At 36.8% G+C, this 26,877-nt stretch overlaps 1 protein-coding gene across 9 annotated transcripts in view; it reads left to right on the plus strand.

Moving 5' to 3' along the window:
* Positions 1 to 26,877, plus strand: part of CACNA2D1 (calcium voltage-gated channel auxiliary subunit alpha2delta 1) — a 507,150-nt gene that overhangs the window by 394,263 nt on the left and 86,010 nt on the right. For all 9 annotated transcript variants that reach the window (XM_028490128.2, XM_028490135.2, XM_028490130.2 and 6 more), the window contains 2 exons: positions 20,400 to 20,558; positions 25,402 to 25,506. In XM_028490128.2, the coding sequence (XP_028345929.1) occupies positions 20,400 to 20,558; positions 25,402 to 25,506 (264 nt within the window). The remainder of the gene's footprint in view (positions 1 to 20,399; positions 20,559 to 25,401; positions 25,507 to 26,877) is intronic.

The following is a 26,877-nucleotide window of genomic DNA, read 5'->3' on the forward strand; positions in this document are numbered from 1 at the left end:
TGTGCCCCGCAACGGGAGAGGCCACAACAGTGAGAGGCCCGCGTACCGCAAAAAAAAAAAAAAAAAAAAAAAAAAAAAGAAAGATTGAGAGAAATGTGAGAAGTAAAGCCAAAAAAAGACGAGAACTGATAAACAGTGGGTTATCAAACAAGTTACCACTGTGAGTGAGTAGAGCTTAATCCTCTGGGCAATTCTGTGGACCAAGGTAGATTGCATGAATTGAAATTATTCTTTCCAAGGGGACAGTGTGCTGGAGTATTTGAAGTTAATGACTGCTCCCAAGGGACGTTAATTCCCCTGTGTTCCCAGGCCACCACGTGCACAAGCAAAAGGCTCCCAGAAATCTTGGACAGTTAAATTTGGGCTGATATGTGAGGAAATATGGATGGGGCACCAGTAGCATCTGCCTCAGTTAGAAACTGAACAGTGCTATTAAAAAATATGCTTCAAAAGAGTTTCTGACTGAACAGTAGAAATGGCTTTGAATGAATTTTATGCTTTCAACATTTAGGCAGCAATCAATAATTCTTTCCTAATTACAGTAAAAAACTTAGATGGGATTGCCTTTGAGATTCGTTGCAGATTATAGATTCTTCTGTGTTATGCATAGTTTCTTAAGACATAGCTAGGTTAAGTATATACAGGAAAGTTTAAAGGTACTTCCAATGTTTATTAATTAGTAAAGGAATGCATCATTCTTTTATTATGCTAAAATTTGGCCTTTCACATAAGTGAAGTTGCTAGGTAAATAAATACCAAAATTTAACTTTTTAAAAAAAAATTCAAACAGAAAGTCACAAAAAATATAATCATCCTCATCGGTTCACTCAGTCCCATGTAATTAATCTTTTTTCATCTTGATCTTTTGTTAGCACCTTTATGAATTCATCAGTTTTCCATGAGAGTTCTAAAAATGCTTATTCATTCAGTTCAGCAGTGTAGTCAGTTACCAGAAACCTGTACTTGTCAGAGTCTTGTCTATGAATTCCGTGAAGATGAAACCCTTGTATAGGAACATTTTTGCAAAAGCATCAGAGTACACCCAGGACTGTCTGTAAATGACAAAAGACTTAAAAATGACCATGGTTAAAGATTTGATGAAAGTTCATAATAATGCAATTGACAAGGAAATTTATAACATATTTCCATACAAATAACCCAAAGAAAGTTTAGTATTAGTTGTTTTTTGTTTGTTTGTTTGTTCTTTTATACAGCAGGTCCTTATTAGTCATCAATTTTCTACACATCAGTGTATACATGTCAATCCCAATCGCCCAGTTCAGCACACCACCATCCCCACCCCCCGGGGTTTTCCTCCCTTGGTGTCCGTACGTTTGTTCACCTTTGAGATTCTTAATGCCTGACAAGTTTTAAGGACCTTTGCTTCTCCTAAAAATATTATGGTTGTTAAATGTGTGTTTCTTTAAAGAAAATTGTTAACTAACTTCTTAAGAAACAAAATTGCAAGGTTTTTCCTTGTGATTTCTGTGAATCGGGTTAATATAAACTTTATTGATGCCTTGACAGCTCTTTGTAAATCCTTGCTGGGGCGTCCTCACTTGATGTAACTTGAATATGTGAACTGAAAGCATATAGGCAAAGTGAATATGTTGCTTGTAGAAAGAACTGGGAATGCATTTGATATGGAAGTAATGTATCTCAATGTGTCGAGTTAAAAATTATGAAAATATCTCAGTTATGTATTCAAAAATAGGGGAGAAGAGTGATATTAAAAGATACAAATTCTAATGTGAATATTGCAGAAGATGCCTCATCATACACTATGATGAAGTCATAGTGATATCCCACTCTACTCCCAGAGAAATTTTTTACTGGTCTCAGTTCCTAGTATATTGGCTTATTTAGTTGAGGTTCATTAATTTACTTTGTGGTTTATGGTCCTTATTTACCATAAGGAGATATTTTTGTCAACTATACTCTGATTTTTTTTATTGACTATATATTTTTGTTTAATTCTGTTATTTGAGAAGAAACATTAGTACATTTTCATGGTTGAGAAGTCACTAAATGATATTAGCTGATCATATTATTCCAGACATAGATTTACCATTCAGAAAATCAATACGAAGAAGATCTAAAGTAGGTATGTGTTCATTATTTATCTAATTTGTGTATTAATCTTCAATTTAATCACATTATAGTGAATTATTAGAGTTAATTTTTTTAACGCTGCTCATGAGACAGGAACTGTTCCATGTGTTTTCAGAGTAACTCATTTATTCTTCACAACAACCTTGTGAGGGGGATAATATTACTGACCTAAATTTTATAGATAAAGAAACATAAAGTGTAGTAACTTTTCTAAGTGAGAAGCCAGGATTGGAGCACAGCTGTTTTCATTTATTAGTCTAGATTTATCCACAAAGTTATGTGGTTGGATCCTGAAGGAAAGTATAAAGTAAGTTTACTAATTTTAGTGCAAAATCTGATATATTTAAGTAAAATTCCAAGCTATTAGAATTCTTAGAAATTCTAAGATAAAATATGATTAGGTTATAATAGCAAGGAGAAATGCTTCTTTTAAATCTAAATTTATTATTAATTTTTGAAGAAGAAGGTTATTTATGTTTCAGTGGAGGACTTGTTTTAAGAAATCTGCCATATTTTGGCTTGAAAAAGCATATATGAATTGGATTATTCTTACAATTGCAAATAAACACTTAAACATTATATCTGGATTATACTTTTTTGCTTAGGTAATGTGTCTTCTTTTTATAAACTTATTTACTTCCTTTATCATGTGTCCTTTTGCTTCTATCAAACTACATAGATTGCTATTTACATTTCTATAATATTTAATGTCAACCACATCAACTTCATAGTTTAAAAGAAATTCTTCATTTTTATTAGTTGGGTGAAAAAAATACCTGAAAGTGATACATTTAAAGAGAATTAAATCTAACACAACATTGTAAAACAACTATACTCCAATAAAAATTAATTTTAAAAAACTTAAAAGAATTAATTCTTATGTAACATTTTGGTCAAAGAGAAGTAAAATCATATTTTTGTCTTTAAAAGATAGGCCTTTCTCATTAAATAGAAATGTACTAACTTGATGTAGAGATTCGATGGAAAAAAAAAAACCCTCTAATACAGTTATAATCTCCTGGGCTATATGTGTGTGTATGCATGCAGATGTGCTTGTATATTTTTCTCTCAGAAACTGCTTGAAAGTCTAGGAAAGAAGCAATATAACTTTTAGCTTTTGTAACTTCAGGGAGGCATAATAATAAGGCACTGAGGAAACCTGGTAGTGATTCTATAATTAACTCTGACAGTAATCTTCCCACAAAGCCCTCATGCATTTCTCTTCATCCTCATAACCTAAGATCATGTCTGTCATCCAGAGTTATGATGCAGTCTGTATGAATGCTGTCCCAATGTTGCCTAGAACCATCAGACAGAAAAATCAAGCAGCTTCTCACTTTTAGGCTTATGTATCTAAGTTTCTTTTTTTTTTTGAGAACGGTAATTTTTATGCTTCAATCACACATAAAATGTCAGAACAAATGTTGATCATTTCCTAGTGTTTCTATAATCTCCAGTGCTGTTCTTTGTTGCAGACAGGAAGCCTGCTGTTAGGCAAAGCTTAAATGCAGGCATAATGTAGCTGTTTTCCCACTAATCCAGTTATATACTTTGATAGAAGTAAGTGGTAGATGATAAGAGCAGCAATTAATCACAGCATGTTCTGATTTGCAGGCAAAATTTCAAATGTTGACACAAAGAGTGGAATTTGTTTATGAAAGTGAGGAAGTTTGACGTATTAGGAGTAAAATACTGCAAGCCAGCGGAGGATGAAAGGAAAATGTATGCTGATTATGGACAATATATGAAAAGTTAACAACTGAAGAAGATGGTCTTGCGTTTCAGTAAAATCACATATTTTTATTTAAGAATTAGATGCAAATGTTAGGATTTCGTTAATGATCTTTGAGTCAGTTTTCTTGCGGGAAGCTTTCCTAACTTGTGGTCATTTAAAAATGCTATCTTTGATTATTTATCAGAAAGAAATAATCAAAATACTCCTTATAATATCTTTGCTGTTAGTTGTAGGAGATAACTTTAAAAAAAAAAATCAACTCTACCCCTTGCCCCAGCTGTAGTCACTAAACAACAATTCTAGAGGTGGCAATCTCTAAATGCCAGTGCAAAATGAGGAGTCAGGACCCATAGCCACACAGGAGGCTGGCAAGGGATGATCATGATGAAAGGATCTGGTGACATTAGTCAGGTTAAATTCTGGTTAAGTGCCCTACTTCCCACTCTCCTTACAATCCTGCCTCTTAGATGTACTCATAGAATTGCATAGGAGTAATGCACAACCTTTGAAACTGATCTCAGGTGGCCTCGGCCTGCAGCACCTTGAAGCAGGGTTTCAGCTCCCAGGCAGAGATTGAGGTCGGGTCGCAGCAGTGAGAGCACCAAATCCTAGGCACTAGACCAGTGGCCAGTGACAAGGCCCTGGCCCTTCGGCTTTGCAGAAAAGAAGTCCCACAAAGATAGAAGGTAGTGAAACAAGTGAAGTATTTATTAGGAGGGAAAGGAGTACAGTACATATGGTTAGACACATGGGAGGACTCAGAGAGAGTTGCGCCCTCGCGGTAGTTTGAATCACTCTTTGGGGTATTTCTTCCAGGTTTCCTTTGGCCAGTCATTTGATTTGCCTAGTTCTGAGTCCGTATTTGGTGTATCTCAGGACCCTGCCACGTGTGCGTGTGCATCTCTGAGCCAAGATGGATTCTAGTGAAGAGGCCTATGGGTAGTTGACATCACCTACTATGGGGTGGCGCCCCCTCCCTTTTTGACCTCCAAGAAGCTTTCTAGTTGGGAGGGCCTCCTTGACTTCGAGAATGGAAATACATGGTCTGTTATCTTCTATTTGGGCAGCGCACAGCCTTCTCTCTCAATTGTCCTGCTATTCTCATCTTGGGGTATCGGTCGACAGGGAATGAATCTCCAATTGCTGGCCATGCGGGGGGTGCCCATCTGCCTCCTGCCTCAAAACTACTAGTTATGTGCGCTTATACAAGTTACTTAAGGCTTACAGATCTGTTTTGTCCTCTTTGAAATAGACAGAACCATATTTCACTTGCCTTTAAGTTATTGAGCACCAAATGGAATAACACATGAAAAGTGCTTATTTATTGTAATCATTTTTCTGGTTATTATTATTGTTGTTGTTGTTGTCATCTCCCCACACTTTTCTACCAACTGTTAGGAGACAGTTCTTCGTGAATGTGTCACATTTCTTCAAGTCTGAGCATTAAGAGTCAGTTTGCCCAGATTTATGTACATTCTAGGATAAGTAGAGATAGAGATGTCTCCTTCCCCAGAAGAGATTTACAATGCAGAGTAATTAAGATATTGTCTATCTGGAGAGGAGGATGGGCCAGCTGCCAGCAGCCCCTATATGAGATCAAGGCCTTCCTCATCTTGGGATTCCTTGCCTGAAACACACCTACTGCCTATGCAGGTGACCCGCAGCCCTCTTCCCATCCTCCTGTGGGAATTGAGTTGTGAGTGTGAGCAAAGGTGGCAGTCTGGCTCTTGGTACTGCTATTGGTATTGCTATGAGTAGTAAGCGGCCTTTTCTCTCTGACACACAGGGCTTGTATTTTTTCTGCCAGTGTCTATGAAGCTGTAGGTGGATTACTCGTTAGCTTGCAAGAAGGATAAAATCTCAGACACTTCCCAGTTCTTGGCTTGACAGTTTAACACCTACTAATGTCAGAGTGGGGCTTTGTTTAAATATCGAATTGCACTGTATATGCAAGAAAGACATGATTTGGATTGTTCCTTTTCCTATGTGCTTTAAATTTCAGTTTTCTTTCTAAAATATCCCTAATGTGTTCCTAGACAAAGGCATGGTTTTCTTAGCTTAGGAACTTTCCTACTCTGCATATGATAATGAGCACATTTGTAAGTTGTGGCATAATTTAAATTTAAAAGTGATTTCTCCACCCTTGCAAAACAGGCCCCTTTGCCAGAATTCAAGTAAAATAAAAGATATTTGGCACACCAGTACAGTTTTGTGACATATGAATTCTAGGAGAGTAATTTCATTTCATGTCTTATCAAATAGTCATCCATCTGGATTTCAGGAAAACTTTATGTTGATTCATATCTCATTTATGTCAACGAACAAGAATATTGTAGTTTATGCCCTTCCTTCTTAAGGTGAGGTCTGTGGCCAAGCAGCCTGAGCAGCGCCTGGCAGCTGGTTAGAAATGCAGAATCTCAAGCTCTACCCCAGACCTGAAGAGCCAGAATCTGCATTTAGCAAGTGTCCCAGGTGATTATTAAGCAATGAGGAAATCAGGGTACCTTAGGGAGGTACTTTTAGCAAAGACCAGGAGGCATCTGTCTGGGGCTTGTTATAACTAATCATGCATATCATTGACTTAGATTTTAAGACCTTTTAATTCATAGAATTGCTAGTTCTATGGACGTTTATGAATATTTTATTTTGTAACCATTTGATTTTTGGAGGGAGGTATTAAAAAAGAGCAGAAAGAAGGAGTAGAATTAAGTTCATTAAGAGAACCAGAGTTTTCTCTCTCTTATATACTTGTTTCTTTAAGAAAAAAAAAACTAAATCACTATATTGTACCCTTGAAGTTAACACAATATTGTAAATCAGCTATATTTCAATTTTTTTTAAGAGTACTGTCTGTTAAGGCAAAAAGAATCGGTGCTTCTTAGAATTATCTTCATTTAAAAGACAAAAAATTACAGACTGAAGAAAAGAGTCTGAAATAATGGACAAATTTAGTAATTATATGACTTGCAGGGCAAGTAATCAAGGTTATTTAATTTTTAAAAAGAGAGATTGCCAGAGGATAACTTAATTGCTTTGAAAGTATAAGGAAAGTTTATAGGAAGGTGTTGACAAGTACGATAAATATTTTTCCATTAATTACATGATGCACTCAAGATAGTTTTTTATAATTAGAAATTAATTGTATTTGCAGTTTTTGAAATAGCAAAGTAATTCTTAAGGTGAGGCAGAGGGAATACTTTCATTTTGAATTGAACTATAGTTTTTAAAAGTATAAAAGTTATTGATTTATTTGCTGGGTCTAGAAGGACTATGAAAAGACTTCACGTCCAGTAAACACATTTGAATAACTACACCTAACAGGTAAAATTTTTCAAAGTTCAGGGATACCTCAGAGATATTACTGGTTCAGTTCCAGACACCACAATAAAACAAGTTTCATGAACTTTTTAGTTTCCCAGTGCATATAAAAGTTATGTTTACACTAAATTGTGGTCTATTAAGAGTGCAATAACATTGTCTTTAAAAAATGATGTACATACCTTAATTTAAAAATACTTTATTGCTAAAAATGCTAATCATCATCCAGGCCTTCACTGAGTCTTTTCTTTTTAATAAATGTATTTATTTTATTTATTTTTGGCCGGGTTGGCTCTTCGTTGCTGTGCGCAGGCTTTCTCTAGTGGTGGAGAGCAGGGGCTACTCTTCGTTGCGGTGCACGGGCTTCATTGCAGCGGCTTCTCTTGTTGTGGAGCACGGGCTCTAGGTGCGTGGGCTTCAGTAGTTGCAGCACGTGGGCTCAGTAGTTGTGGCTCACGGGCTCTAGAGCACAGGCTCAGTAGTTGTGGCTTGCGGGCTCTTGAGCGCAGGCTCAGTAGTTGTGGCACTCGGGCTTAGTTGCTCCGCAGCATGTGGGATCTTCCCGGACCAGGGCTCGAACCTTGGTCCCCTGCATCGGCAGGCGGATTCTCAACCACTGCGCCACCAGGGAAGCCCCCTTCACTGAGTCTTAATCTTTTTGCTGATGGAGGATCTTGCCTTGATGCTGACCATTGACTGATCAGGGTGATGATTGCTGAAGGTTGGGGTGGCCGTAGCCATTTCTTAAAATAAGACAACAGTAAAGTTTGCTGGGGCGGCGGGGAGAGTGCTATATAGATCTCATTTTATAACAAATTTCAGTCAGTGATAAAATATCTTTGTGTTTTAAGTGACCAGAGTCATTCTCACTCATATTGTCAGTATGACAGTATCTCTACTCTGCAAACACATTAGTTGTGTGTATCTTGCTCATTGTGTTCTTTAGGCAAAGCCAACCATCATCACAAATGTTCTTTTTTCAATTAGGGAAGATGTTCCAAGTACTCAGCTTCATGTACCGTGAAAATATTAAATGTATTGGTCAGCTCTGCATCACAGTGTGGGTGAAGAGGAAGTGACCATAGAGTATGTGATCATTTGGTCATTTCAGTAAAGCTTCATCTTTGGGAGCTGGCACACAAATTTCCACAGGGCTATGAGAAAAATACTTATATTAGGAATAATACTGATACAATTATTATATCTCGAGAATGATGGAGAGAAAGCTGCCCATATTTCTAGTTGGATGAGTGCTTTGGAATCAGAATTGCACACTGGTTGATTAAAAGATGGTTGAGAAAATATAAATATCAAGTTGTTATGAGCAAGGAAGCTAAATACAAATTAACTCTGAAGCAAAAGAGTAGCACACTCTCAATTGCTTGAAATTCTTATAAATGCCTATAATTAGAGAGGTTTAAAAGTTTTCTGTACCAACATGTAAATAGAATATATTAAAAAAGATACTTGGGACTTACTCAGAAATTCTTTCAAGTTTTTGGCAAAAGTCAACAGACTGAATTTTGAGCATGTCATGATTCAAGTTAATGGGAATATTTGATTAAAAATGACAACATTTATCAGAAGTTTTGATGGGCCATTAGAGGCAAACATAAATTGTGTCTTAATAATGTTCTCAATATTTTCACTTTTTATTGATGCCATTTTCTTTTGGTATATACAGAATTTATTATTCCTATGCATTTATGTAATTTTTCCATCATAGTTAAAATTATCAGATATAAATACGATTTTAGAATTTGAGGGGCTTTCCAAGTGATCTAGCAAAGGCTTTTATTTCAGAAAGAAGAACCTGAAGCTCAGAGGAGATAATTGAATCAGCCATGGCTGTGGGTGCTTATTACAGGCAGGGCCTGGACTAGACCTGGTTTTCCTAAACTGAATTAAAAAATGGTCAATTCTTTATTAAAAATTTTTTTCTATAGGCCAAGGAAACTGTAAGCCAGCAGCCAATGTTAGGGAACAGCAACATCAATTTGAGGACAGGAGTGGTCAAGTCCCAGAGTGCTATTAGCAAAGATACTTGTGGCACCTCTAACCATGGGAGGGTGACCACATGTCTGGTTTTGGCTGAACAAGGTTTAATAATAGAAATTAAAATCACATTCACAATATTAGCAAAAGCCATGAATTACCTAGCAGTACTTTTACTAATATATTTAGGACCTGCATTTTATTTTATTTTATTTATTTATTTTTATTGAAGTAAAATATTTAAAATATTTTACCAGTTTTGGGTATACAGCATAGTGAGTCAGTATTTTTACAGATTAGAAGTATTTTTACTCCATTAGAAGTTATTACAAGATAATGGCTATAATTCCCTGTGCTGTACAATATATCCCTCTTGCTTATCTATTTTATACACAGTAGTATGTACCTCTTAATCCCATACCTCTATCTTGTCCCTTCTCCTTCCCTTTTCCTACTGGTAACCATTAGTTTGTTTTCTATATCTGTGAGTCTATTTCTATTTTACTCTTTACCTTCATTTGTTTTCTTTCTTAGATTCCACATATAAGTGATATCGTATGGTATATGTCTTTCTCTGACTTACATCACTATGCATAATATTCTCTAGGTTCATCCACGTTGCTGCAAATGGCATATTTTCATTGTTTTATGGCTGAGTAATATTCCATTGTAAATATATACCACATCTTCTTTATATATTTGTCTGTTTATTGACACTTGGGTTGCTTCTGTCTCTTGGCTATGATAAACAGTGCTACTATGAACATTCAGGTGCATGTATCAGTTAGAATTAGTGTTTTTGTTTTTTCTGGACATATAGCCAGGAGTGGAATTACTGAATCATATAGTAGTTCTATTTTTAGTGTTTTAGGAACCTCCATACTGTTTTCCATAGTGGCTACACAAATTTACATTCCCACCATTGAATATTATACTGACTGTGAATTTGTCATAAATGGCCTTTATTATGTTGAGATATTTTCCCTCTGTACCCACTTTGATGAGAGTTTATGTCATGAATGGATAATGAATTTTGTCAACTGCTTTTTCTGCATCTATTGAGATGATCATGTGGTTTTTGTCTTTCCTTTTGTTAATGTGGTCTATCAAATTGATTGATTTCCATATGTTGAGCCATCCTTGTACCATGGAATAAATCCAACATGATCATGGTGTATGATCTTTTTTATGCATTGTTGGATTAAAGGTACATTTAAAGTAATTATTGGTAGGTATGTACTTATTGCTGTTTTATTACTTGTTGTCTGGTGTTTTTTGTAGTTCTTCTCTGTTCATTTCTTTTTCTTTTTGTTTCTTCCCTTGTGTTTTGATGATTTTCTTTAGTAGTATGCTTGTGTTCCTTTTTTTTTCCTACGTCTATTGTTGGTTTTTGATTTATGTTTATTATGGGGTTCATACATGTTGACCTATAACTGTATGTAGTTGTTTTAAATTGATAGTCATTTAAGTTCAAACACGTTCTAAAAGATCTACATTTTACTCCCCTCGCCCACGTACTGTGTTTTTGATGTCATATTTTGCATCTTCATGTTTATCCCTTGTTTACTGTAGTTATGGTTCTTTTACAATGTTTTGTCTTTTAATCTTCATACTGGCATATTTAAGTGGTTGATCCTCAGTATGTGCAATATATTTGCATTTCATGGTGGGATTTCCCCTTTCATATAGATTCTTACTTTTTCACTTAGAGAAGACCTTGTAACATTTCTTTTAGGGTATGTGTAGTATTGATGGACTCTTTTAGTTTTTGCTTGTCTGCAAAGTTCTTTATTTCTTCTTCTATTCTAAGTTATAATCTTGTTGTGTAAAGTATCCTAGGTTGCAGGTTTTTCCCTTTAAGGACTTTGAATATATCATGCCACTCTCTTTCGACCTGCAGAGTTTCTGCGGAGAAATCAGGTGATAGCCTTATGTGGATTCCCTTGTATGACTCTGTTTTTCTCTCATTGCCTTTAGAATTCTCACTTTAACCTTTGCCATTTTTATTATGATGTGTCTTGGTGTGGGTCTGTTTGGGTTCATCTTGTTTGGGACTCTCTATGCTTCTGGATATCTGTTTCTTCAGGTTTGGGTAGTTGTCAGCTGTAGTTTCCTCAAATACATTTTAAATACCCTTTTCTCTCTCTTCTTCTTCTGGGACCCTATAATGCGAATGTTGGTATACTTGTTGTTCCAGCGATCTCTTAAAAGGTTTTCATGTTTTTAAATTTGTTTTTCTTTTTGCTGTTCTGTTTGGGTGATTTCCATTATTCTGTCTTCCAGATCACTTATGCATCCTTCTGTATCACTTGGTCTGCTACTCATTCCTTACAGTGTGTTGGGGGTTTTTTTTGTTTTGTTTTCTCCAGTTACTGAATTCTTTATTTTTGATTGGGTCTTTGTAGTATTTTCTAGTTCTCTGTTAAAGTTTTCACTGTGTTCATCTATGCTTTCCCCTAATTCAGTTAACATTTTTATTACCAATGCTTTGAATTCTTTATCTGGTAAATTATTCCTGTTTCATTAGCTTTTTTTTTTCAGGGATTTTCTTTTGCTCTTCTAATTGAGAGCAGTTCCTCTGCCTTTTAATTTTGCTTAAATTTCTCTGCCTCTATGAATTTAGGTGAAGCAGTTACCTATTGCAGTTTTAAATGTGTGTGCTTATGTGGCAGTGTCCCTGTACAGACTGCATGTGCCCAGTGCCTTTGGTGGGAGAGCTGGATTTGACGTGGATGCAAGTAACATCTTTCTTCAGGATGTGCTGGCATCTGTCACCCTGGTAGGGGGTGGGACTGCACACAGAGGGGCTAAAGCTGAAGCTGGGTGTGAGGCAAGACTTCCCCTCTGCTCACTGGCCATCACTGCCCTGTTGTGGGTGGGGTCTGATCCCAAGTTGCTGGAGCAAAAGCCTTGATGGTCAGGCCTGAGTTGTTTCTATTCTCTTGAAGTTTGTGTTTTCCTCTTTCCCCCAAATTGGGATCCTTGCCCCAGAGTTTGGGGAGTGCTGAAGCCAGTGGGGCCCATGTGAGCTCTTGGCTCATGTTTTCCACAGACAGGAGTCTGAGCTGTCTCAGATGAGCTGTTCCTTCAGGTGCCCGCCGTTGCTTCCCTTGCTCTGCTCAGACACAGCCTTGGGTGCCAGTGCCTTTTGTCCCTCACAGCTGATCACAGCCCTAAGACTCTGCTGCCCCCACTGTATGGTGGAACCACACCACAGGGCAGGCAGGGCCCATATGGACTCTCAGCATATATTGGGGCATGAGCTGTGATGGAGCAGCTGCCATGAGAAATCTGGGCTTCTTCTGAGGCGCTGCTTGAGTAAGTGCCAACAATGGCCACTGTCAGTCCACCCAGGCTCCGCCCTGGGATGGGGTCGCCTCTGTGTCCCTGTGTTGAATCTTCTTCCCAGTTGCGGCCACCCCAGAACCAGTGCCGCACTGGGACATGGAATGAGTGGGAGCAGGGCGTTCTCTCAGGTCGGGCTGAGCCAGGCAGCAAGGTGGTCGTGGGCCACCAGCAGCCGCTAGAGTAGTCTTCTCTTCACCCTGATTTGGGAGCAAGCCAGCGCATGCATGCACCCCTCACAAGTGACGTCCAGGCTTCCCGCAGCCCTCCTGTTCATTGCAGAGGTCCTCCCACCAGCCAAAGGGTCTCATCTCCCCCATGCAGGACACCAGTACTGGGCTACCCCATCTGTGGCTCACACCACACCCTCCCCAGGGAGGGTCTCCGTCTGTGTAATCTCCCTTTTCCTTTGAGTCCCCTCCCGGGGGGCACAGGTCCTGACCCAATCGCTTTTCTTCCCTTCCTACCCAATTACATATGTATCTTTCTTACAGCCTTGGTTGTACAGGAGTCCTGATGACAGTTTCGTTAGTTTTCAGTGAGAATTGTTCTACATGTCGATGTATTTTTGATGTGTTTGTGGGGGGAGGTAAGCTTCACATCCTCTTACTCTGCCATCTTGATTGATCTCATTAGGACTTGAAGTTTAAGAAAGAGAAAAGAGTATATGAGATATATGTATAAGAGTTGAAATGGAGGAACAATAATAAATGTGGAATTGATGAATAATTCTTCCTGGAATGAAAAGCTGACTCATATGAAGATACCAGTTTGTCCCAAAGTTATTGGTAAATGTGGTTTTAATTTGACAAAAGATAGTTCTGAAGTTCGATAGGAAAATAGTGGTGGAAAAAGTAGCGTGACAGAGTATGGCAGCTTATTCTTCTGGCATAAATTAAAAGTGATTAAACACCATGGAGAAGAGTTTCAGGGGTTTGGGTTTGAAGTAGAGTCCTGACCTTGGTTGTTGAGTGATTCTGAGCACTTTCCTTGACACTGTAAGCCTCATTTCCTCAACTGCATAATGGAAACCATATTACAGCTAAGACTTTAAGCTTGGTCAAGGTTAAGTGAATTAATACATGTGATGTACTTAGATTGGCATAGCTGTGATTTTCAGTACATGTTAGCTAATATTTTTATTATTCATATTAAAAAGTAAGAAGCTGGTGAAATAATGGGAACAGTAAAGGAATATGTATCCAAATAGTAAAGGAAATGTATCCATAATCTTAATTTATTATACACAGTGGATCAGGAACCAATAATTACTCAATAAAAGGGAAAATTGGCTGTTTGAAAAAAAATTGCTTAATCTAGTTGTCCCCGCATACTATTGGGGAAAATAATTTCCACCATGACTAAACACCAAAATGTAAAATAAGCAAACAAAACCATCAAATATTAGTAGAAACTGTAGATGTTTATTTACCTGAATAATAGATGGTTTTCTAAGCATAAAAATATTTTAAGAAATCATAAAGAACAGGCTCAAAAGTTAAAATTAGAAGATAAGCAACAAACTGGAAAAAATAGGACTTACAATTCACAGGTTTATGACAATTAATATGTGAGAAAAACTTTCACTTCCTTAACCACTGAGGAATTCAAGTAATTATTGAATATTGAAATATTATTTTAAATTACAGTTTAGCAAATAAAAATGTGTGTCTGAGAGTGAAGTGAGACTCACACATATTTAAATTGGTGCAATATATCTGGAAAGTAATTTGGCAATAGATAAAAACCTTAAAATCATTCTTAACTAGGAATATGTACATATGCATGTGGGTAAATGCTATAAGCTATTTTCTCTGGATTTTAGAATAACCATTTTGTTTCTTTATAATATTTCCTAGTTTCCTATGTAAAGTGGGAAAATCAGAATAAATAACAAGTATTTTAGTAGGAATAAAACAACCAAGATTTTTAAGATCACAGCCTCTGTTCACTTTCCTTTTATTTTCCTTCATTGCCATCTGGTGTCCAAAATGTAGATCGCTTCTGAAACCACAATTTGTAACTACTGCCTGATATGCAAAATTGTTTGCAGTTTATTTAACTTAGATAATCCATTTAAATTACTTTATATAATATAAATTTGTTATCTAAATTATTTACAGTAGTTAATTATGTAAAGTAGTTTACTCATATTTTATAATTTAAAAAAATACCCATGTTCCAAAGCAGGCCAGTCTGAATTTGAGTTGTTTTTGCTGATCATCTGCACAGTGGGAGCCCAAAATTTAACACTGTGTTTCTTTTTCATGGCAAAAAAAAAAAAAAGAGTTTGAAATACATGGATGAGGTGAGGGGGTGGAAATTAAGGACATACTGAGTGGTCAGACAAAGATTAACTGGGCCACTTATTCTCTGCAGTTCCAAGGGGAAGAATATCACCTTTGGATTTATTTTGCCTTTAATTCTTCAGCAGTCTAGGGGAAAACTACTTGAGCCCACCAACCTCTTCACTGGGAGCCTTGGTACTCCATGAAGGTGTATTATAGGTGCCACTTCTAGACAAGGTTGCTTTTCAGGAACTTGATGCCTCTTTGACTTGTGTATATCAAGGCAATGTCAGCATGTCATCGTTTGTATCCCAGGTTAATCCAATGAGCAGCAGAGCCTCCTCTCTCAGAAATATTTTGTGCAGGATTTCTTATTCAGCACAGGACATCAGAACAAAAAATAGACCTTGCCTTTACAAAACCAAGAGTTTAAGTTATTTCATTTGCGAAATTAACAATTTGTTTGGATCGTAAATTATCTTTTAATTTGATATGTGTACTTGATTGTGATATTTAATAGGAAGGTTCATTGGAAGCCTTGAAATTTACTGTTCATGGTTATTCCCAGAGACTGTTTCAAGAACTAAACTAATGTTTGAGGGCCACTTGTACCACCCCAGTAGTGAACTTTCTTTAAGGGTCACTAAAGCTGATATTGTTTATATGAATCTTTCTCATGAATAGGAATCTATTCTTATTTCTAATGACGTATACTAAGGTTTTTACTAAAATAATTTTTAAAACAATAGAGTTGCATTTGATTTAACATTTACTATGTGCCGGGCTCCATGCTAGGTGTTCTGCATACATTTTCATTTGGATATTTTAATAGTGTCTTTTCGGACAGAGTATTTATATTTATAAATGTACAAATTTAACAAGATATTGCAGAACTAAAATACAGGTTCTATATTTAGAAGCCTTTAGCTAAATTATTGACCAATATTTGTGCACTGTCTTCTAATTTTCTTAAACTCCATACATTCATTCAGTAAATATTTAGTTTTTATGTTTCTTGTACACCAATTATATGGATCCCTAATAATATGTCAAGTACAGTGGTGGGATGGCTATTTTCTTTTTTGGCCATGGCTTTTAATCCAGTCAAAGAGTCTATAAAGATATCATACAAAGAAATGTAGAATTATGACTATGATGTATTCCATAAAAAAGATATATCTAGGCCTGTGAAACTTTTAATGGGGTGATTTGACCTAGTCAGGGAAGATCATGAAAGCCTTTTATAAGGAAAGAATGTTGAGGTAAGTGGGACAAGTGTTGTAGGTGGAAGGAGCAGGGTATGTGGAAGAGGAAAACAAAAGAATGTTCAAATGCTGGGGCAGAGATAGAAATCCCTCCTCATTGCTACCCCAGATGCTCACGTTAACCCACACACCTTCCTGTCTCAGCATGCTAGCAGAGATTTTTCTCAGCATTTCTGATAAGGGACCTACTTGGTTGAATTTTCTGGGATTGGGAAAGGAAGGAGCGCGATGTTAGTTTGGATTTGGGGCTCTGTAGGATTAGTTAAGTATACATATTTAAAAGAAGTATTTTCTTAAGAGATTACCAAAGCAGGACTCCTTAAGTCTATTTTCAGTCACCATGTAGTATTTCAAAGCTTTATAATGCTATATTATTAGACTTTTGCCCTAAGTGGTGGTTAATGTATTAAATATGTGGTTTATAAATTACAGTCTGGACACATGTCACCAAAGACTGTAATTTCAGTTCGTGAAAGTAAATCTGTTCTTTTTTTTTTTTTTTTTTCTATTCTAAAAGCAAGTGAGTCTAAGATGTCTGTGAAATATATACTTACCTAAGTCAGAACTTTTCACATTTCTCATTCCTTTCTTGGAGAATAAGATTTGCCATAGGGACTTATACTTCGTAAGTTATTCCTTTCTCTGCATTATTTATGACTTTTGTTATGAGTATAATTGTAGTATTTCTGTTATACACTGCTGAATTTGTATTTAATGAATTGAATTTACATTTAATCAGTTTGTGTTAAAGTGACTCAATGAGATGCTTCACTCTTCTGTGTTAAAAGCAGGTTAAGGCCAACCGAAAGACTCCGGGCAATACATTATTCAGTGTTCATTTTCTGCATAACTTGTAATTTTATCAAGTTTCATGATTTAACTAAATCACATAATAACATTTCCTGTAATCATGTCTAATGATTCTTTAAGGTCAGATGTTTTACCGTTAATGTATTGGCAATCTATTTTTTATTTCTATTTTTTTACTTTCTAACACGGGAATTCTCATATTCTTTTGCTTTCAAAACGGGATGTGTAGCGTAAGATTGTGTCAGATTATCAACTAACGGGGGGGAAAGTGGGATTTGGATCTGAAGATACTGACTTTTCAGTGTTTGACTTTATTGAAAATAAGTATATTGGAGCTTTGTTCTCATATATACGATGAACCCAAATGTAGTGTTCCAAGTAAAAGTGAGAAAGAACTCAACATTTATCTTTGCAAGACATTTTACTTCCTGTTTTATCTGTACTCTCTCCAAACCTTTCACCTCCTGTTTTACTTTATCCTGATGACCTTGCTTCATGGTCCACTGGAGACAAAAGCCACAGGCAATAATATCGTTTCCCCACACCAAGTCTCTGTACACCCAGCGGCGGGACTCAGCCCTCGCTCCTTTCCCAGTACGATGAAGTGGATACATGGTTTCTTACAGGCTTGCTCCTCTAGGAGCATCCGTAGCCCATCCTTCCCTATCTTCCCAAGAGCTTCGTTTTTCACCTCTGTTCCGGTGCCTGCACCGTTTTCTTCCTTCAGTCTTCAAGATAAATCCTCTCTTGCTCTAGTGACCCTTCACTTTAAAGAAGCCTCTCCTCGACCCCAGTCCACCCCTTCAGGGTGTTTCTTCTCTGCCTCCGAGCCGAGGTGCTCTGAAGACTTGCCTCTGCATGGGCTAACCCCTCCCATTGCTGTTCAGGGCGCTGCATTGTGTTCCACCCGCCCCCCACCCCCCCGCCCCACCTCCAGACGCTGCCTGTATAACGGGGATGAGTGCAGTGGGTGCTTTTAAGTCCTCATCTTTCCTGTCTCTGTCCCGCAGTGTGTTCTTCTTGAGACTGTTTTCCTCTCATCCTCTAAGACAGTCCAGTCTCCTGACTTCCTTCCTGCCTCCAGGGATCTTACTCCTCAGTTTGCTCAGGGACCCCTCCTCTGCGTCACTTTTAATCACATGGTTTTCAACCAGATTTCTCTGCTGAAGCTTTCCGTGTTTTTTATATGTAATCAAGACTTCTTCTGAGCCTCTTGCTTTCAACGTTATGATTTCTTGACATCTTCATTTGCGTATCTCACATACTGAAATCTCACCCGCACTTGAGCTGCATGCTTCTCTCCCCTAATCCTCAAGTGTCCCTGAACCCGTCCCTCCTCCGGCCACGCGGATGCCCATGTCAGAATTATCGTCTTACTCAACGCAGACCCAGTGCACCTTCACGAGCTAGTCATTCTTTCCCCAAAATAGGTTTTGAACTCCTCTTTTCGGACCATCTCCATGAATAACAAAGCCACTTTTTCTGTTCAGCTGGGTTACCGCAATAGCCTCCTAATTATTTTCCATCCTTTGAATTTTACTCACCTTACATCCAATTCCTAAACAGCAGCTAGGGCGAGCTGTTAAAGTTCTAGATTAAATTATTTTGTATTTGGCTTAAAACTTTTGTGACTGGCCGTTCGACAGACAACACGTGCCTAATTGTTTAGCATTTCCATTAGACCCTGCCTCCATCCCTGAGCTCATTTCATGTCATTAGTCCTCATATGAAACTGAGCTAAACGCTCCATCTTTATGTTTCCCTAAGAGGCTTCTTTTCTTTTTGTCACATCAGGGCCTTTTTACGTGTTGTTCTATCTGCCTGGAATGTTCTTCCTCCATAGTCTTCAAGGAAACATTTCTGTGGAATCACAGGAAATGCCATTTCTTAGGGCATTTTCCCCCCAACTGCTTACAGTCCGAATCAGAGCCCATTCTCCAGATATTATCTCTTAGAGATTAGGATTATATTGCTTTACATAACTCATCATGATTTATTGTAGTATATTGAGAGGCACTGCAGGAGTAGTTAAAATCCCAGACTCTTGCTACAGTGCCAGTCTGAATCCTGACTATCTATGACTTATTTGTTATGTGACTATGGACAAGTCATTTAACTATGCTTAAGGTTTCTCATGGATAATAATACTACTTACTTGCAATGCATTTTCAAAGAGGAAATGATTAATATTTGTAGAGCAAATAGTCAATGCAGCACAAAGTAAACACGTGTAAGTGCTTACATACATATATATGTGTGTTTGCATCATTTACCTCATGTCTGAAGGCACAGAGCTCTCACCTACCACAACTCTGGACATATAACAGGCCGCCAATGAATATTTGCTTAATGGATTGATGAATTGTACAGTGTACCTTTTCACTAGGCTTCAGGGATCTTCAGAGAAAAAAGAATGATGCATTATATTTATGAGAATAGATAATCACTTATGTAAAAATGTATTTTGGCTTGTGATCCACCTATTAAAATCATTATGTGCTTTTGATCTGAGAATATCTTCAACATTTGATCTGGCCAGCCCCTTTCCTTTTAGCAAGTATGTTTTTATTATCATTCTCATTTTGCAGATGTGACAATCTAGGCCCCAGGAGCCTAAGGGGCTTGTACACATAGCAGCGTTAATAAATGATAGGACGATCCCATTCATTTTAGCGCCCTGATCTTCTTGCTGGAGTCCTATTCTTATCTTTTGGGAAATATCCAGTGAACTCTATGAATACTTTTTATATGGTTGCTGAAATTACTTTGGTGATCATTCTTAAATCTTCAGTTGGGGCAGATATTATTGGAGTTTGTTTTCTCCTCCTACAGACTCTTTGTTGTTCAGGCCCTTATCACTCACAGAAGTAACTCTGCCGTGACCTGCTTGCCCTTTCTCTTGCCTCTGTGATTCCACTGCATTCCCTATATAACCTCTAGAGCGATAGTTCTGAAAGGCCACTCATTGTTCTTGAGTCTTTCAGATTACGTTCCTGTTTTAACCCCCATGGAAAGACTACCATCAAATTTCAAATTTACTAAACGTCTGTTCCTGTCATTCTGTGTACCACTTTCCCATTTAGCGTTTCCTCATGCGAGGCAAGTAAAATGCTCAGTTTCTCCCTGTATTCGGTGCAGGCATCATCATATCATTTCTGCATTCTGAATATATTTCATTGTTTGTTGAGAGTTTTGTGGGTTTTTTTTTTTTTTTTTTTTTTGTAATCTAAATGCTCATAAAATTTGAGAGCTAGGAGGGACCTCACATAACTCAAATCCCAAATTTATAATCAGGGAAACCAAGCTAGGTTCAGGAAAGTGTCAATAAGCGACAGGCTAATACAGTAGGGGTTGGAGCGTGGATGAAAATAACTGTTTGATCTTTAGTGCACTTCTGTTACCAATCTACTCACTTTTCTTTTTGAAAGAGAAAGCAATGCAGAAGGATTGAGAAGTATAACACAAATTCAGTAAAAATTACATGATTGATTGTAATGTTGGTTTATACATTTACCTTTTTATCTTTTGCAGTTTAACAGCAATGCCCAGGATGTAAGCTGTTTTCAGCACCTCGTCCAAGCAAATGTAAGAAATAAGAAAGTGCTGAAAGATGCAGTGAATAATATCACAGCGAAAGGAATCACAGATTATAAGAAGGGCTTTAGTTTTGCTTTTGAACAGCTGCTTAATGTAAGTATTAATACTACCCCCTTTTGTCTTTTATTATTGAATTGTAGGATCTGAATTTCAATATCCTGGTAGTTACAGCTCTGTAGGGTTAGATAACAGTTCTGTTTTTCATTCATTTAGAAAGCAGATGTGTCTAGGCAGTAGAAATGTTTGAACTTTTTTTATTTTTAAATCCAAAATTCAGAAGGTATACAAAAATGTAGATTTTCTTTTTCTTTTAGATCTTTTCTTCTACCCTCTTTTTTCAGACTATGTTTAAAAAAATACATTTGTAAGTTAATTATTTAATTTAATTTTGAAGAAGCACTGGAAACTTAAGTTGGCACATTTAGAATATCATCTCTTTTGTCTTATCTCAATTAGTACTGTATTTATTTGGGAACTTGTGCCCTCAATCGTCAAATGGTTTCTGGAAGTATTTCAGTTTTAAACGTCTAGTTTGAGTCTTCAGGTTGTTCCTAAATGTACAGAAAGGTCCAAATGGTTAACATCAAGGTAGACAGGAAGAGCAGAAATTCCTTCCAAAGAGAAAATTCCCTTGAATGAATCATCGATGTCTATAGTTAGGCTTTTAAACTCTGGCACACCTACTCCCTGTCCCATATCATAACAACATTATAACATGAATCTCACATTGCGGACTAGTATTTTCAAATGGCCATGTTGTCTGTTTCATTTGAACTATTTGAAAGCAGGAGCTATCATTCAGGTTTGTATCTCTTCTGAAGCAATATTATTGCAATGGTTCCGAGTATGGACCTAACACCTCTCTGCCTTGGTTTCCTAACTGGGGTTGTGTAAAGAATGTCCACAGAATCTGTGGACATAGCAAACCACATAGAAAAGCACATGAGACTGTAGGCTGTTGAGTTGGTGTTATAATTAATTAATAACTAGCATGTGGCTGGGACAGAATCAGCACATAATTCCTATCATAGTTGCTGAGTCACTAAATAAGCCCTTCTATTTGGTCTTTTCTGCAAACTTGACTTCGTTGTTCCCGAAGTAAATCTTCTAAACAGTTTTCAAGATCTCTGATTGGGTGATGACTCGTTGATTTGTTTGTTCAGCCAGTATTTATGGAGTGCCTCACAGTGTATCATGTCACAGTGCTATTGCTGAAATTCCAGACATAAACAAAACCATTTGCTCTCAAGAAGGTCAAGCATAACATGCTAGATCATCGTTTCTCATATAACGTGTTAGTGCTGTTACAGGGCATTCACAGTGTGTTTGCTTGCAGCAGCTTGGGGAATGGGGCTCAACTTACCCAAAGGAGGTCAGAAAATTGTTGCACTTCCTTGAAAACAGGATTTTGAAGAGTGAGTAGAATCTAGGTGGCTGATGAGGGAGATAAAATGAACAGCATCGACAAAGGCACAGAAGCGTGGCGTGTCATGCACATTGAAAGAATTGCAGGTGGATTGGTATGGCTGGGCCATAAGCAGTAGGGGAGGCGTGATGGAAATGGAAAGACCATGAGCTGTCTTTAAATGAAGTGTGTAGAGCAAACGAAAAGTTTGTGGTAGGAGAATGACACGGTCTGACGAGTGTTCTACGTTAAGAAGCTATTGTAGAAATCCTGGTGTTGGACTAGACGGGCAGAGATGTTAAGGCGAGTGACCTGATTGGGTGGGTAGGAGGGGTTGCTGGGAGGGGGAGGGGGTGATTCCAAGTTCTCTGAACTGGAAAACTAGGTGGATGGTGGCATAGGAGTCTACAAAGAGGGAATGTGAGAGTAGGATTTTCAATTATTTGGAGTTTGAGGTAGTGATATTTTTTTTAGATACCATTAGATAAGCAAGTAAGGGGTTAGAAAAGCAAAGAAGTTCCACACTGCAGTTTTCAGGGGAAATTATCTTTGGTAAAATGCATGTGATTATTAAATAAGGTATGTTTATTAATAAAAAAGTGAAAACTCAAACCTTTGAAATTCAAGCGTAATTGATCATTAGAGTGGGATATATTCTTTCTGTAGTAAAGGAATGCGAAAGGTTTTTATATTAACTTTTTTCTCTTGAGTCAATAATCAAGTTTTCTAGATCTTGGCATTTTAATTATTCCTCTTAGTGTTGTTAACTGGCCTCACTCATTCCCTCCTATTCAGGTTTCCATTGTGAAATGATGAGGAGGAGTCTCAAGCCTAATGTACTATCTCAGAGGCAGTCATGTAGAGGGGCCACGTTAACTCCCACGTTCATTATTAGTTGCTGAGAAAATATGATCTAACTCCTATTGGCCTCTCCCACTGCCTTTACCAAAGTTGTAAATGATTTTTAATATGTCCTCAGTAGTAAACCTCATGTGTTTTGCTTTCCACATGTCCCTTAGATATTGCAATTCTTCATTTTAAAATAATTTTCCCAAATGCCATGGCTTGCCTTATTGAGCTAAAGCATGTTCTGTTACCTCTTTCAGATACTTCTGGTCTTTTTCTCATCATGCAATGCCATTCCTTCTCTTTTGTTTGTCCCGGCAAGGTTTACCCTTAAGATCACTGAATCAAGTGTCAAATAGAATTAAACATTAAGATTTGAATTAGTCTTCAGTTAACAGTTCATAAAATACTGACAAATATATTGAGATGCATTTTTCAAAAAAAATTTTATTGAGTGCATATGATAGATGCTGTGCTACATACTGGCCACACAGAGATACAACAGTGTGTCATGAAATACCATATTAACGTAAATTACCAACCCTAGCTGTTGTATTTTTATTGACATAATCAATTTCTTTCCTTTGCTTAGTTCCTTCCAAGCCAGTTACGTATACTTGTTGTGACTGTGTGATTCTTTAGATAGCTGCAAACCCAGTGAAAAATTGCTGAGATAGACTCTGCTTTCCCACAAGTCCTGAGGAAAAATGATGTTGAAAACACAACATTTCTGCGTTCCTCTTTTTGTGGGTGTCTTACGAATGATCAGCAAGACTCAATGTGCTAAAAGTAACTTTGATACTTGTATTTAGTGATAATAATAATAATAATAATACCTCCAGTTCTTCAAAAAATGAAACCAAGTTCTGTTCTAAAAACTTTAGTTACTTTGTCACTTTCCTGAGACAGTCCTTTAGATAAATGTTATTTTGCCCATTTTACATACGCAAATAGAAAACGCAGGTCATCAGAGAAACTAATTTTAGTTTAAGGGACTTCAATACCTTTCACAAAATTATTTTGATGACAAAATATGTAAATTTTTGTATGGTCAAATTTTCAGATAATTATCTTCAAAAATAAGAATGGTGCTTGAATGTGATAAATTGTATTAGTTAATACTTAAGTTTTCACAATGCTTGGTTAAAAGCCTTAACTCCCCATGGTCTAATGGCCTAGTCAACGGGGTAAGAATATATGAAACAGGATCTTTTCATCAGTAAAGCAAAATGTTGTCTTCATTAACTTTTCCACAGGAAATGGGATTTACCTTTTTTGACAAATAGGAACAGGGACCTTCAATAAGCTTAAATAGTATAGAAGAATTAATGATTTTTAAAAAAATGTATTAGTCACTTAAAGACCAAGACTGTGCTGTCCAGCGTGATAAACGTGATCACAAGTAGGTGTTGCGCGCTTGAAATGTGCCTGGTCTGAACTGAAAGGTGTTACAAGTGCACACTGAAATTTTAGTACTTACTATGAAAGAAAAATAAGTATATTATCTCAATAACTTTTATATTGATTTGATGTTGAATTGATAACATTTTTGAACGACTGAGTTAAATATGTTATTAGAATTTCAGATATTTCTTTTTACTTTCTTTAATGTGGCCATTAGAGGGTTAAAATTACAAATTAGGCTCACATTGTATCTCCTTTGAATATTGCTGAACTAGAGGGTTGACATTTTCGAAGAAGCTGAGCATTCTAGTGCGAATCTTTTGTTCTCAGCACTTTCACAAACACATTTCACAACAGTAGAAAGGCCGAGATTATAATTTCAGACCCCAAAGAAATACAGCTTTCTTCATTAATTGTGCATTTTCATGGCCCTTTGATGCTAATCCGTTGTTTACCTAAATCCACCTCTATGGGGACCTTAAAGAAAGTGTAAGAAAGGATTTACCACTGGAATTGAGTCTTTCAGGATTAGAATATGTGTGGCTGCTTGCGAGCAGATAGGAGAATATTCTAGAAGTAGCTGTCGACATTTACAAAGATATGAAAGAGCACTGGGCATTAGGGATCAACACTGCAATTTCAGAAATGTAAAGTGAATAAAGTAAGATGAAGGAGGGAAGAGAGGAACAAATGTTTGTGAATAGATTGAAAATATATGTGAAAAGTTATGCACATTTCATTAATATTATTTCTTTGTTTCTTATGTAAATTATAGGGGTATAAAATTGACATCATGGCCATTAATTCATTTAAAACCCATTTATTAATTAACCACTGAGAGGTTATTATGTTCTAGGCATTCATCTAGGCAAGGAAACAACACTGAACAAAAACGACACAAGTTTATGCCCTTTTGGCATTTAACATTCTATTGGGAGAAGCCAATAATAAAAAGACAAATAAAATATATACTACATGTAAACAAATGTGAAATGCTATGGAGAAAAATACAGCCTGGGAGGGGAAAGTTGTCAGGAAAGTCCTCACTGGTAAGGTGACATTTGATCAGAAGCCTGAAGGAAGGGAGACCCCGTGGGTGTTGGGAATGAGGCAGAGCCCCTGTGTAGGGATGCGTAGGCCTGGCTTGATCCAGGAACTGGTTCTTAGAATTGACTTATTGAGCAGATACTTCAGTCATTACTTGCAACCTGTGCATGCTTTTTCCATGTTGCTTTTATACTCCCTACCTTTTATTATGAATGATATACATTTTTTTAACAGTATAATGTGTCTAGAGCCAACTGCAATAAGATTATCATGTTGTTCACGGATGGAGGAGAAGAGAGAGCTCAGGAGATATTTACCAAATACAACAAAGACAAAAAAGTGAGTGTAATTTTTCCATTGTTTTAAATTTAATAGTAATTTAGGTGGTTTTTAAAGAGAGAGTGGTGGGGGTGGTGAGGGAAGACATTTTTGGTTAAAACATTAGTGTGCTGATTATAAAGTCATACAGATGGATTATAAGCTAATCACTGAATTAAATGTTAGATATCTTCTGTGAGATTCATAAGTTCCTTATGACTAATTCATTAATAAAATAATTTGAACTTATAGAAGCCTATATAGGAATATATTTGTTTCTTTGTTTGTTCTACTGCAGAGGAAAGTATAGTAGAAAGACCTGTTTTGAAAGTTCACGCATGTAGTTGAACCTACTGATAGTGTGGAAAATATCAAATGTAACTATTTTTTCTAGCACTGCTACTATCAGCTTATTTCAATTTTCTGACTGACTCTCCATATTTTATAAAAGAACAATGATTCTCAACTTGGTTTCTTAAAATGCTAAGGATCCATAAATAAGTAATGAAAAATTATAACCTATATCTTGTGTTTCCAAAATTTCAACAGAAATTGTATGTTTCACAAGGGGACTCTTAAGGGTAAAATGCCAATTTACTTGGCTTTTTTATTTTTATTATTATTATTTTTTTACTTGGCTTTGAATTGAAATTTTTACCATTTTGAGAGGTGTGACTTGTCACTAACTCTAATGAATTGTTTTATATGCGTGTGAGGAATTAAAAAGAAAACAATGATATTAATACATTTAGGTAAATATACGTAAGTTATATGTTTTGGCAGGCAAAATATTGTGAATAATGGGGTAGAGTATTGATGAAAAAAGCTGGGACACTTTGAAACACCCTTAGGTACTTTAAAAATGATTGGAGTTGAAAACATAGACATATTGGATTGGCCAAAAAGTTCGTTCAGTTTTAAATAAAAATAAAAGACACATTTTTCATTTTCACTAGAAACTTCATTGAACAACATATTCATTAACCGAGTGACCTTTTTGGCCAACCCAATACATATAACTTCAAATTATTCACAAAATTGTTTAATACTCAACTCTGATATTGCATATGCTATTAAAATATAATGTCATATGACATAAGTTTAATGCAAGGGTTAAGTTTTTTTAAAACACCTGGTGACTTTGATTATGCAGAAGAGCCATTCCTTTTGAAAAAGTTGATAAATGGACTGAACTGTTAATAGACTATGAATATTTTCAAATGGTAACTTGATTTTGTGAATATTTGGTTCAAAAACATCAGTAGAGGGCTTCCCTGGTGGCGCAGTGGTTGAGAATCCGCCTCCTGATGCAGGGGACACGGTTTCGCGCCCCGGTCCGGGAAGATCCCACGTGCCGCGGAGCGGCTGGGCCCGTGAGCCATGGCCGCTGAG

Source organism: Physeter macrocephalus, chromosome 5, assembly GCF_002837175.3.
Source record: "Physeter macrocephalus isolate SW-GA chromosome 5, ASM283717v5, whole genome shotgun sequence".
Lineage (NCBI taxonomy): Eukaryota > Metazoa > Chordata > Mammalia > Artiodactyla > Physeteridae > Physeter > Physeter macrocephalus.